At 39.5% G+C, this 13,617-nt stretch overlaps 1 protein-coding gene across 6 annotated transcripts in view; it reads left to right on the forward strand.

Annotated features, from left to right (window-relative positions):
• The first annotated feature begins 1,533 nt into the window (after positions 1-1,533).
• Positions 1,534-13,617, forward strand: part of LOC130917518 (serine/threonine-protein kinase BRSK2-like) — a 288,068-nt gene continuing 275,984 nt past the window's right edge. For all 6 annotated transcript variants that reach the window (XM_057839011.1, XM_057839021.1, XM_057839049.1 and 3 more), the window contains exon 1: positions 1,534-1,928. In XM_057839011.1, coding sequence (XP_057694994.1) covers positions 1,835-1,928 — 94 coding nt within the window. In that variant the 5' untranslated portion in view covers positions 1,534-1,834. The remainder of the gene's footprint in view (positions 1,929-13,617) is intronic.

Raw genomic sequence — 13,617 nt, forward strand, 5'->3', positions numbered from 1 at the left:
AACTTACTGTAGCCGACAGCCGCTACAAACTACGCAGACGTTGCTAAAAACTACACACGCATAATACTAGTGTGGTAGCAGGTAGTGTCCGATGCGTCTCATAGATATCGCATGCATTGAGAACTAGATGTGCAATGACAGACTCGGCCGCGTCTGGGCAGCGTTAGTATACAGCCGCCATCTTTAAGCAGTAGACTTGTCAGCGCTAATAAATATAACGTTACTGTCACTCGCTCACGTAACGTTAGGCCTTCGGAGGGCTAGGTTTCTATTGATTATGACCACTGTTGATGCATGGCTAACGTGTCTTACATGCAGGGTTTATTTAATCTGTAAAAACACAGCGCTGTAGAGTGATGAGGGTGTAAAATTAAAACATAATAAAGCTAACTGTCAGTTTTAGCTCAGTAGTCATTGCTGAATAAAACACCAAGTAGCGCTGGTCCCTAATGTGCTCCAATACAGCAGGTATCATACATTTATTTTGAACACTGCAAAAACTCAAAATCCTAACAGTACTTACAGTTTAGACTAACTTAAAACTTAACTAGAACTAAATTCATTTGAAACATGTGGGAAAAACACACAGCGTTCAAGTGATGTGTGTTATCAAGCGTTATTACATTTTTAGGTAAGAAATATGTAGTTTTTAAAAAATATGTTTTTTGAGTGAAAGCAGTGAATTTTTTTTCTAGTCACATCTGAGATGCAATTGTTGGCTGCTTTCAACAATGTACATCCAAAATAAAGACATTGATTGACTGAAAATGGTTCAATATTGTATTAAATGTCTTATTTATAATAGCTCTTTACCTAAAAAAAAAAAATGTTTTATCCGATTACTCGATTAATCGATAGAATTTTCAATCGATTACTCGATCACTAAAATATTCGATAGCTGCAGCCCTAACCTGGACTCAAGCCGCAGGATTCAAAATGAGGGAAAAAAGTAGCGGCTTATAGTCCAAAAGTTACGGTATGTAATGTGTATGTCTATGTACTATATGTGCATTTCCATGTAGATATGTGTGTGAGTGTGTGTATGTGCGTGGATAGGGAGGGAGGGGGTGGGTGGATGTGGGTTTTATTTATTATGTTTTTCTGTATGCATTTTTTTTGGTGATGTGAGCACTGGTGTAAATGTTTTGCACAGAGCAGGCTGAATTGACTCCAGGAAGAGTAGCTGTACTTCTCAAACTAATGGAGATTAATATAAATTGAATACAAAACTTCTTTGTGAATATGCCAGCATTTTTTTTTTAAAAACATTTTTTTTAAATAAAACAACACAAGGGGGGGCTGAAGCCCCTCTAAAATACCCCTAACAACGCCACGGTTTATAAGCATTCTTACTTTTTAGTTTTTTTTTTTTTTTTTTTTTTCAAAACAAACAAACAAAAACACATTTCTTTCGTTACTCACACACGCACATTTTTAACTCAAGAACAGCTGATGGATAAGAGAATCTCCGGCTTTTGTTTTGAAAGTAACAGCCGGAAGTAAACCCTATCGACTCTACACTGGCGTAGGACGCTAGAGCGACAACGGCTGTGGATGCTGTCCCATCATCAGTTCACACCCAACGGCGCCGCAGCGCACCGCTATCCGGACTTGACCACCATGATACCCCGGTTCAAAACCTTAAACTGAGTCGCATTGAGGACGACCATCTCGGAGGACAGCGAGGAAAGAACGTGGATACACACTTTCGGAAACGCCGACAGAGCAAACTCCACTGCGCAGCAAATTTACGGTTTTGCGGTTCTCTCTTCAGAAGCGTGTCCAACTTGAACAAGAAATATTTCCCCTTTAGCGAATCATTTCACGCCTAAACATGTCATCGTCGGGTAAAGAAGCCAATAGCGGACATTGCGCCAACTATGTGGGACCCTACCGCTTGGAGAAGACGTTGGGAAAAGGACAAACAGGTTAGTGATATATAGTATAGTAGCTTTAGTGGCGGATGCTGCCGTCTTGGTGGTCCTCATCATCTCTCCACTTGCCTTGCTGAACTAGCAGGTGTACCGGCAATGCTCGCATTGTAGTAGTGTGGCGATGAGAAGTGAGGAAATCCTGGAATTGCAGATTTGTGCACTGTGCTGCGTTTGCGGCTGTGTCGTGAATACAAGGGGATGCTGCTCTCATTGTGGTGATGATGACAGTGGTGGTAGTGTGCCTTTAATCCTTGTTGTCAGGCAGAGCGCGCTCGGTGATAATGGGCTCTTGTGGGTTTTCTTGTTTCTAATTCCGTTATAGCATCCATTTGTCACATGGGCACGTCGTGCTGAGGTTGCTTTCTGCAGAGGCCTCTGCCCGGTCCGCTATCATCACTTCGTGCACGTGCATGGCCTTTGTATGAACAAGACAAGTTGATTCAGCTTTGTCATGGTGATTTTTGACATATTCGCCAGAGCTCTGGTCCAGAGGACTGCAATTTGAAAACAAAAGTTTACGTCAAAATGTCCCCACCCTTTGCGGGCCACATTATGTTTGGAGGAACATTGCCATAATGGCGTATGGTGGGGGAAAGTGCAATTGACACAAGAATAATAGTCAGCAAAGAACCAGGAAGGTTTAAATTTGATAATTTGACCGTCCAAGTACAGTCGTATTGTGTTGAATAACAAGCACAGATGTTCTGTGTGGAAATGTAGTTTCAGGCTTTCCCGGATGAAGTTCTTTGTAGTTAAGGGGTTTTTCTGCAGGTGCATCACCCCCCCCCCCCCCCGCCCCAATTACAAAAAACATGCATGGTAGATCAATTGGGGAATTTGACTTGCTTTTAGGGATGAATGTGAATGCAGTGCTAGAGTGCAGTCAGCTGAGGTTCTCGCTGAACAGCAGGGGCGTAACTAGACCTAATACAGTACTGGGGCACAGCTGGGCACTGCCGAGCGAGCATTTCTTTTTTAAAGCACTCATCCATCATAAAAAGTCAGAAATAGCACTTTAAAGTATATACAATCAAAAGTGATGTTTATTTGTTTTTCAGCCATCACTATTCGAAATCAAAATTGGGACATCCCTTGTTGGTAGTCAATTCACCTGAGCTTATGCTCATCAACTTCCATCTGTCCTTCAACTTTTCCTAAACTCTGCTGCTCTACTTTATCTGGACAGAAATGGGGATTATCACTGTAACTGTTATGCAGTTATTTAGTGTTTCTCAATGGTACGTCGTGACCTATGTAGATTTAAAACTCCAAAGTATTTTATTTAGTTATTTTCACCGGTGAAAATTATACTGGGGCACTGCAGATCAATACTGGGGCATGTGCCCCAGTGAAATTTGTCTGCCAACGCCTATGCTAACCAGTAACCAGGATGAGGACGAGCAATTTAGCAAATTGAAGGATTAGGCTCAACTTTTACCAACAGAAAAACTGTATTTGTTGTCGAGGCAGTGTTTTTAAGTATCATTTCAATATTCAATAACATTCTGAGTTTAGGAGTTAACCACTCTACACCAAAAATAACATGAAGTAAAACTTTTCACCTCCCATAAGAAGCCTGATAACCATTAAAGGATGATGAAAACGGAATGTGTGAATCAAATATTTATGATTCAAGTATCTTAAATAAAAAGTTTTACTTAAAAAGTATGACTCAAAATACATTAGAAGAATGGTAAGTAGGTTTTTCAATTTTTGGTACTTTTACACATAACACATCTTCTAATTTACCTATTGTACTGATGGCACAGTAGCAAGAGCAATTTGGAATTTTAGTATTTTGCAGTAGTATTCTTGAGAAAGAAATCCCCCCTATGAATGACTCAGTAATGATTTTAAGTTTGTTTTTAGTTGGCTTTGTGCTTTTTTTTAGTGCCCCCCCCCCCCCCCCCCCCCCAGATATTGTAGCACTCCCTGCAGCTCCTGAGCCAGTTTATTATTATTACTGGTGGAAGGCACAGTCATTTCCTCATAAGAAACCATTGAACAGTTGTCCACTTAGTGTGTTAATTTTATGCAACACTGTATATAAAATTCAATTGAAATTGACTGTCAACATATCAATTGACGCTCTTAAACCTGAATTCCTGAGATAGGAGGTACAATTGTTCATTGTAGATAGTGCCGGCCTTCAGCATAGGCGAGCTAGAAGGTTGCCTAGAGCGCCATTTAGTCGAGTGGGCACTAAATAGCTTTGGGTGAAAATAGTACTACGGGTGGGGAATAATCATGCTATTCACATATTATTTTCGAGTGATGGCGTGACTCGTAGCCCCTCATTTACTGCAAAATGGACCTGAAGTGGTGCCATTTGTTTGTGCTACATTTGCGCTAGTTGTTGGGACAACCCTCTGTTATTGAGAGAGTTGGTCAGAGGGGTTGTGATTGACGTCATCACTTGAAATTAAATCTCATCAAATATCTATATAACGATTGCTGCACAAACGAAAATGTTTACGGCACAAATGAATGGCACCATTTCGGGTCCATTTTGCAAGAAATGGGGGAGGGGGGGTGCGTGAGGTCACCAGTTGAACTTAATATCTCAATATCTCAAAAACGATAGCAGCACAAACAAAACTTTTTACAGCACAAACCAGCACAAACGAAGCATAACTAATTGACACCATTTTTAGCCATATTTAATCAAAATGGGACTGGTTTACCTAAGTTTGACCTATAAAAGAATTTTAAATACAATACATAAATAAAAGTTAAACATGGAAATAGCGGTACCTTCGTAGATAGCTTGTAACCTGTTGACTCCTACACTACTATATGCACCCAGGCTCTAGCTAAGCCTGTCGCAATATGCAATAATTCCATTTATCGCGCGATAAATAAAAATGAAGGCAGTAATTTTTCCGCTGCAATTTATCGCCTCGCGTGAACGTGCGTGCGCGTGTGCTGCAGACGTGCTGTTAAAAGTTTGGATTCCTCGTTACCAACTGCGCAAAATGCATCTTCGTTCCAGGTCCGGCAAAAACTAGCGCCGGAGCCAATCGTTCCCATTATATCCTATTGTTCAACGTATACCGGCCGCGTCAGTGCTCCGGAGTGACTGTGGACCATCTATGGCGCGCCGGTGTTGACGTGTGGGCGCTCCTGTCAGGAGTGACATTTAACGCGGGGCGGCTATTTTTCTCACAACGCCGGATATTTAGAACGAAGTCCTCCAAAACATTGTTACCGACTTGGCTGCTACAAACAACCTCGCTTTGACAACGAACAGCTGCTTCAAACTCGTCCTGTTTATGAAAGTCGATTGTCATATGCTGGTGTCGTGACTTCAGCGGCGCTTGCTAACTTTTTTAATGCGCGCACACACTAGATATCATGAAATGGCAAACTAGATGTGCTACGTCCCATGCCATTGGCTACGTGAGCCCGGAGTGATTATGGGACACGTAGTCCATATACTACATCGATGAATTCTAAACTGTCATGACTGAATGGAAGTTAAGAAGGCCAAATCAATCAATACCAGTGACTATAGATAATGTTGCAAATATTGTTAATTCAGTACGTGACACAGATGGATTCGGACCTCAAATAGGATGTCTTGCTCAAGTAGTAAACCTAGCTGCTAAGAGAGCTGTAGCAATTAACAGTGTCTGCCTCACTTTACAAACAGTAAAGATTGTTCTCAGCACTTTTATACAATTTTTTTTTCAGATCAGTAAGAAGTAAGCACATGAATATTATGCACTAATGCACTAAAATGCATGTTTATATGATGGCAATTTAATTTTTGCTCGTGAGCAAAAAAAAATAAAAAAATAAAATAAAATAAAATAAAAAAAAAAACCCGAAACAAAAAAAAAAAATATATATATATATTTTTTACAGAGCATTAAATGTATTGAATCGGATCGAAAATCGTGTCCCCCGTATCAAAAATCGTACCGAACCATGACTTAACTGTATCGTTACATCCCTATGGAACAACATGGCAGAAGCTATGACGGGAAAAGTTTTCATTTGCCTAAATGCTTAAGTTTTTAAGTGCAATTTAAAAAAAGTATTTTTTTAAACACATTTTCTTTATTCTGTGTTTCTGTGCGGCATCAATATTGTTGTTTTTTTAACTTAAGAGGCATGGTCTATTGTTTTTAGTTGCGATTTCTTAAAAAATTATTTTTGAATTTAAGAGTAAATATTTATCGCGTTTAAATGGGTGTACTTGTTCTATTAATATACTGTATACTGTATACTGTATTCTCACTGTGTTATTGTAAATTGGTTAAAAAAAATGGGGGCGCAATAATATCGCAAATCGCAATAATTTATGAGAATAATTATCGCACACTAAAATTTGTTATCGCGACAGGCCTAGCTCTAGCTATTATTAAAAATAAATACCATATGGCTAGAAAATCAGGCAAATTAAACTTGAATTGGATTTTAATGCAATAGGCAGAACCTTTAATTACACGTTTCAGGTGAACCATAAACGGTGACGTACGTACAGTGGTATGAAAAACTATCTGAATCTTTTGGAATTTCTGACATTTCTGCATGAAATCACCATCAAATGTGATCTGAACTTTGTCAAAATCACACAGATGAAAAAATAGTGTCTGCATTAACTAAAACCACCCAAACATTAATAGGTTTTCATATTTTAATGAGGATAATATGCAATGAATGACGGAAGGGGTACAAAAAAGTAAGTGAACCATCACATTTAATTTTTTTGTGGCCCTCCCTTTGGCAGCAATAACTTCAACCAGACGCTTCCTGTAGCTGCAGATCACTCTGGCACATCGATCAGGACTAATCTTGGCCCATTCTTCTCAACAAAACTGCTCTAGTTCAGTCAGATTCCTGGGATGTCTGGCATGAATCACTGTCTTAAAGTATCACAGTATCTCAATGGGGTTCAAGTCTGGACTTTGACTTGGCCACTCCATAAAGTGTATTCTGTTCTTCTGAAACCATTCTGAAGTCAATTTACTTCTGTGTTTTGGATCATTGTCTTGTTGCAGCATCCGTCCTCTTTTTAGCTTCAACTGTCTGACAGATGGCCTCAGGTTTTCCTGCAAAACATCCTAACAAACTTTTGAAGTCATTCTTCCATTAATGATTGCAAGTTTTCCAGGCCCAGAAGTAGCAAAACAGCCCCAAATGATGATGCTCCCTCCACCATGCTTCACGGTGGGGATAAGGTGTTGATGGTTGTGAGCTGTTCCATTTTTCCTCCATACATGACGTTGTGTGTTACTAATTACTACCAAAAAATTCAATTTTGGTTTCATCAGTCCACAAAATATTTTGCCACGATTTCTGTGGAGTGTCCAAGTGCCTTTTTGCGAATGTTAAACGAGCAACAATGTTTTTTGAGGCAGCAGTGGCTTCTTCCCATGAACACCATTCTTGGCCATAGTTTTACATATAGTTGATGTGTGCACAGAGATACAGGACTGTGCCAGTGATTCCTGTAAGTCTTTAGCAGAAACTCTAGCGTTCTTTTTGTTTCTGAATATTCTGCACTGAACTCTTGGCGTCATCTTTGGTGGACGGTCACTCCTTGGGAGAGAAGCAACAGTGTCAAACTCTCTCCATTTGTAGACAACTTCTCTGACTGTCGAGTGATGAACATCCAGACTTTTAGAGATGGTTTTATATAGTTTCCCAGCTATTAAAACAAATCAACAGTCCTTGATTACAGGTCTTCAGACAGCTCTTTTGACTGAGCCATGACACACATCAGACAATGCTTCTCATCAAGACATTTCTTACCAGGTGTGTGTTCTATAGTGGGCAGGGCAGCTCACTCATTAGTTATTGGGCACACACCTGACTTAAAATGTTTTGTAAAAACATTTTAAGTCAGGTGTGTGCCCAATAATTTTCAGTTGCTCTTTAAGTCTGCTTAGGCAGAGGGTTCACTTACTTATTTTTCCCCCTTATGTAATTGTTTGCATACTATCCTCATTAAAAATATGAAAACCTATAAATATTTGGGTGGTTTTGGTTAAAGCAGACAATGTTTTTTATCTGTGTGATTTTGACAAACATCGGATCGCAGTTGATGGTGATTTATGCAAAAATGTGAGAAATTCCAAAAGGTTCAGATACTTTTTCATACCACTGTCTACCCTTTAAGTTGTGAAAATACAATATTTACAAAATTTACACTATTTTAATAACTATATTGTAATTTTTTGGGGGGCTCCTAGCTCCACTTTTGCCTAGGCCATATCGTCACCAAGGCCCTTAATCTCGTATTAAAAATCATAGTGCTTTTGGTGGTGTAATGATTTTAAATATCTTATTACGCTATTCTGTATTGATGCTAAAAGCAGCACAGAAGAAAGTGGATGGAATTGAGAGCTCATTGGACAAGCTTTTATGTCTTTCGGTTTATTCCACACTAAAATAACTATTTCAACACAAAGGCATATCAATGGCGGTGGTTTAGATTAAGTTATAACAGTTAGGTTAATTAAGTACAACCACAATATAACTCTATCATCATACCATTGTCATTACTACTGCATCACCAACCATTGTATGGATGATACAACATAAGTTCAGCTGCCCTGCCATCTGTTACAACAAGCAGCCAGAAATGTTAAAGGTATCTACTTTTACTCCGCAGTCACAGCACAGAGAAGATAGACTGCATTATTAGGTAAATAAAAAAAAAACTCAATTACTTTGTGTTATGATTGGAATGTAATAACTGTAACAGTATTCCTCAATAGTTTTACTAACTTATGTAGTTGGTGTAGCTATTAAACCCTTACCTTTCTTTATCAGCACGATTAATGAAGTTTGATAAAAGGATAAGCAGGCTAAAATGAATTAATTAGATTCACCGTGATATTCACACGGCTTTTCTACACGTGCGTAGCACAGTGTCATAGTCAAATAACTGATTTTATCCATTATTTTCAATCCAAATGTTGCAATGGCGTACCACAAGCAACACGTCACTTTTGCTCATTAATATTCATGACGTTAGCAATTGTTGCTAGGCGGATCAACCTCCCGTTTGTCCAGGGTACCCGCGGGTTATTAAAAGTATTAAAAAGGCATTGAATTTAGTTTTTCATTATTAAAGGTATTAAAAGTATTAAATTAGCTGTCGTAAGTCTGGAATTTTTTCACCGTGGTTTTAATTTTCAAGAACATCTCAGTGCAACCTAAATTATATCCATGACGAAGTTTTTTTGTTTTTTTTAATCCATAATGAAGATGACGCGTAGAATTTTTACGATGCACTGCACCTCGTGCGTGCGCGCCGTTAGACTCAACATCACAACAGCAGGCAATCGCACAGTACCAGGCCCAGAGTGGCTAATCGGGAGAACCAGGACAGTTCTCGGTGGGCCGCCCTGACGTTTGGGCCGGTCGTAATACACATTTTTAACGAAGCTTTCAGTTAAACTATTTACTAACGGCATCACGCAACCCCGCTTTGCGCGATAAATTGTGGCCCTTCTAGCATTCCGTAGTTTGAAATTCGATACCCCGCAACAGGCTCCCTCTCATTCTCCAATGCCGCCAGCTCTGCCTCTGGTAAAGAGTATCATGATATCATCCTGTTGACTTGATTCTGGAAAAACTTAATTTTGGGTTTTAATGGCCGAAATGGGGCACGTTGAGGCAGCATGACGAGCGTGAACCCGTCTGGCTGTTGGCGCGACCCATTATCGTTGTTTTTGAGCATGTTTGGATAAAAGTACAGCGATAAACCGTAAATGAACATGCAGAATGAAATAATTTTAATGAGAGCACCACTAAAACTTCCACCATGGAGGCTCCAGGCACTATTTTTGGGCACAAAGACGGAGGATTAGGGTGAAATCCACGTTCTCAGGCAAAACATAAGTTGGGCATTTTAACCCAAAACATTGCACTCTGAGGTGGACTGTAGTGACGGGATCCGTCATTCACTTGAGTAAACGAATCCATTCCGGTTCGTTCAGTAAAAAGATTCGTTCAAACAAATCGTTCAACGAATCGTTCGCCCCCCTCATCTCCCTCCCCGCCCAAACGAATCGTTCGGTTACTGAACGGGAAGTGACGTTGCCGAACGAATCACCAAAGACCGCTTCGCAGTATAACTGAACGGGAAGTGACATTGCTTGGTCCCTCCCTCTCTTGCACACAGGCACCGCTCGTCGTAGTTTCAGAAATGAGTGACAGGCGGTATCATTCTGCTTTCACAGACAGCCTCGTCTCCCTCCTGCTGCTGCAAAAGCGAGGGAGAACTTCCGCGTCGTCTGTCCTAGTTCTATGGGCTCAAAGTCATGGCTCGTGCTTGCATTTCGATTTAGGACACGGTTAAACATTTTCCTTTTGTGGGGGGAGTGGGGGTTTGGGGTCGGGGGCGCACGGACTTTCTTTAGCATGTTCTTGATCACATATACAATGCTGCTGCTACCAGCCAACGCAGCATGCTTGCTTTCACGAAAATAAAAATAAATCGAAAGTTTAATTTCTAAATATGGAACGACCAACACATCATATTTACATCTCGCTCTGTTGTATTTTTGTTTTTTAGTATTAAGATGATCGTCTTGAATTTTTGCACTGGTTTAATAAATACAATAATCCGGTCAGCTCCCCTGTCGTCCCCGCATCTCAGATCGTCAAATGCTGACGAGAAATAATTGTTTGCTCTTTACGATGTCGCCTTTCTACTCTCATTAGTCTGTTAAGAAAATTGTCGACATATTGGGACATCTCCCGTGTCCGCGTGCTTTGTTTTTGGGCGCTTGAGTAGCACATGATGGACGGATTGACATAATTTGTCAAACCAACTGACACGCTCTGACATGAAAAAAAAAAATAATAAAACACTCGGAAAAAATTTACATGTATATACAGTTTCATTGCAAATCAGTATTATGGTGATGGTATTGTTTTTTTGCACTGGCATTAATAAAATAATTCGGTCAGCTCCCCTGTCGTCCCCGCATCTCAAATCGTCAAACGCTGACGAGAAATAATTGTTTGCTCTTTACGATGTCGCCTTTCTACTCTCATTAGTCTAAGAAAAATGTAGACATATTGCGACATCTCCCGTGTCCGCGTGCATTGTTTTTGGGCGCATGAGTAGCACATGATAGACGGATTGACATAATTTGTCAAACCAACCGACACGCCCTGACACGAAAAAAAAAAGAAAACACTCGGAAAAAAATTGACATGTATATACAGTTTCATTGCAAATCAGTATTATGGTGATCATACTAAATATTTTTTTTCTGTGCACATATGAGGTAAATATCGCTGCCATGAAGCCTCCATATAGTGACAGTTCTCTGCCCGCTTCACTGCCGTCACGCGACCGCAGCTCAGCTTTTGCTTGCCTCGTAGCTACCCAGGGTTTAAAATACTGTAAATTTGATAGTATGTCGTCATAGGCAGTCACGAGTTTGTTGAGAAAAGTACTACTCTTAACCATGCTCGCTAGATTTGTGTGGTGTTTTTGTCTGTTTGAGCAGCATTTGATAGGCTCCACGTTAACAAATATGTGACAAAGTCATTTCCTTTCATTTTCTGATTCGTTCACCGCAGTCATTACTGGAAAATCAAGTTAGCAGCAAGCTAGGTCAGGAACCGGAGGACCGAGTCACTGAATGGGAAGTGACAAAACTCAGTCTTGCCCCCCTGCCTGCACGCTGGCTGCTTATTGGCCACACGTGGAAGTGAGTGACAGACGCCCTGATTCTGTTTCCGCTCCCCCCCCTGCCCGCGATGAGGCTGGCGTCTGATTGGTCGTGTGCGATGTCAGAAGACGCTGCCGCTTGCTCAACGCCCTCCCACGCAGCGAACAAGCACCAATATCATAGAACGAATCAGTGCAGATGGTGATTAGTTCGGTCTCGTTCACCCAAACAATTCGTTCAAAAAGAACGAATCGTTCGCAACCGATACAGCACTAGTGGACTGATGAGCGTGAACTACTCTGAAATACACAGGTGTCTGAACTGTATAAGTGCATTTGGAGACAGCCGTTTTGGTGAGTTCAATTATTCTTTCAATCAATCATTCAATCTTTCACAGTTAATTGAGGTAATTTTATGTCATGAATAATATGAAAACACTCATAAGTAATGATATATTACATTATTTATTTATTTATTTAAACTATATAGAGTACGCCCCCAAAATTTTGAATATCAAGTAAAAGTTGTTTTATTTTGGTAGATTAAACCAACAAAATTGAGTATGTCAATTTGCATGTACCACAAACCAAAAAAAATGAATATGATGAAAAGCTTCAGTTTTGTACACACTTGCCACATGTGTAATTCAAAACACCTGCAAAAGGTTCCTCATTCTTTAAAAAGTCAGTCTAATATAAGATAAAATTATAGCTAGTACCCTAAAAATAAAATGGTAACTTCACACAGAACCTGCGCTTGAGCCCTTGATCTCAGAACTGTCAGTAGACATGCTCTTCCTCTGTGCCTCCCTTTTTACAAGTTATTTGGGAAAAATTCATATTTGATTCATCTTTACAAGTGTAAAGGAAAACACTTTTCTTGTTTCTAATGAGGCTTAAATTTGATGAACTCCTGTGCTAATAGGTGTATTTAGAAATTGAAATGTATAATTTATGCATTTTAAAAAATTGCAAGTTTACTATTGACAGCATGCGATTAGTCACGATTTTAAAAAATTAATCGCTTGACAGCACGATTATTATTACAATATTTTAATAAGGTAGGCCATGACATAAAGAGGGCCGGTCTGTGGCACAAAACTTTTTGTGTTAATTGTATCTTCATAAATGTGCATTCTTTTGTCAAACACACTTAGTAATTGAGGTTAAATTTGATGTTCAGTGCTTTATTTTTTTAATATGATTAAATATTATCTAAGTAATGGGTGCGAGAAAAGTATTAATTTTCAGTTGAAATGGCAATAAAAAAGGTCTTAAAAGTCTTGAATTTAGACTTATCAATCCTGGGGGGACCCTGTTGTCCCTAATAGTAAATGTGTGGAAATAGTGTACAAATGAGATGTTTACTGAGCTCAACCTACCAATTCTGTCCAAAAATGATGTCCGTGGTGCAAAATTCACTGGTAAAGATGTGGAAGAATATACAAATGTTCAGTTAAAGAACTGGCTTGAGTGTAGAGGGCCGAAAAAGACGGGATAAAGAGCCGACCTGATCCAGTTAGCTTTTTTAGCGGCACCTTTTTCTTGTGTGCATTGCCTTACGCCACTGACAATGACATTCTCCTGTTTCAACAATGTATCCTTTAGCACCATATGCCTTGTCTATCTTATATATTATATCCTCTGGTTGTCTTACGTCTCTGACCGTTCTTGGGAACAATTTACATTGCTATTTTTGTGTAGCGATCGCAAATTATACTCACTGACAGCCAACGAACACTTTTAATTTTTTCATTACTAACAAATCTTAATTCTATAATTTATTTACACTTCCCGCTTATTAAAGTTATTTATTTATTTTCTTTTTTACTACAGTGTTAGTTAGATACCATTTTAATTTTTTTTTAGGTCATCCGTTGTCAGACAGAAGCAGAACAGCAAAACGCCACGCTAAAAAATAGTAAATACATCAAAATGGCTTACCTCTTCGTCCTCTGTAGGACCATGGCGCCCAACAAAATGTTTACTGCATATGAAATGTGAATGGCTTCACCTTGCTGGCATTAAACTGGTCTTTTG

The sequence above is a fragment of the Corythoichthys intestinalis genome, chromosome 1 (assembly GCF_030265065.1).
Source record: "Corythoichthys intestinalis isolate RoL2023-P3 chromosome 1, ASM3026506v1, whole genome shotgun sequence".
Lineage (NCBI taxonomy): Eukaryota > Metazoa > Chordata > Actinopteri > Syngnathiformes > Syngnathidae > Corythoichthys > Corythoichthys intestinalis.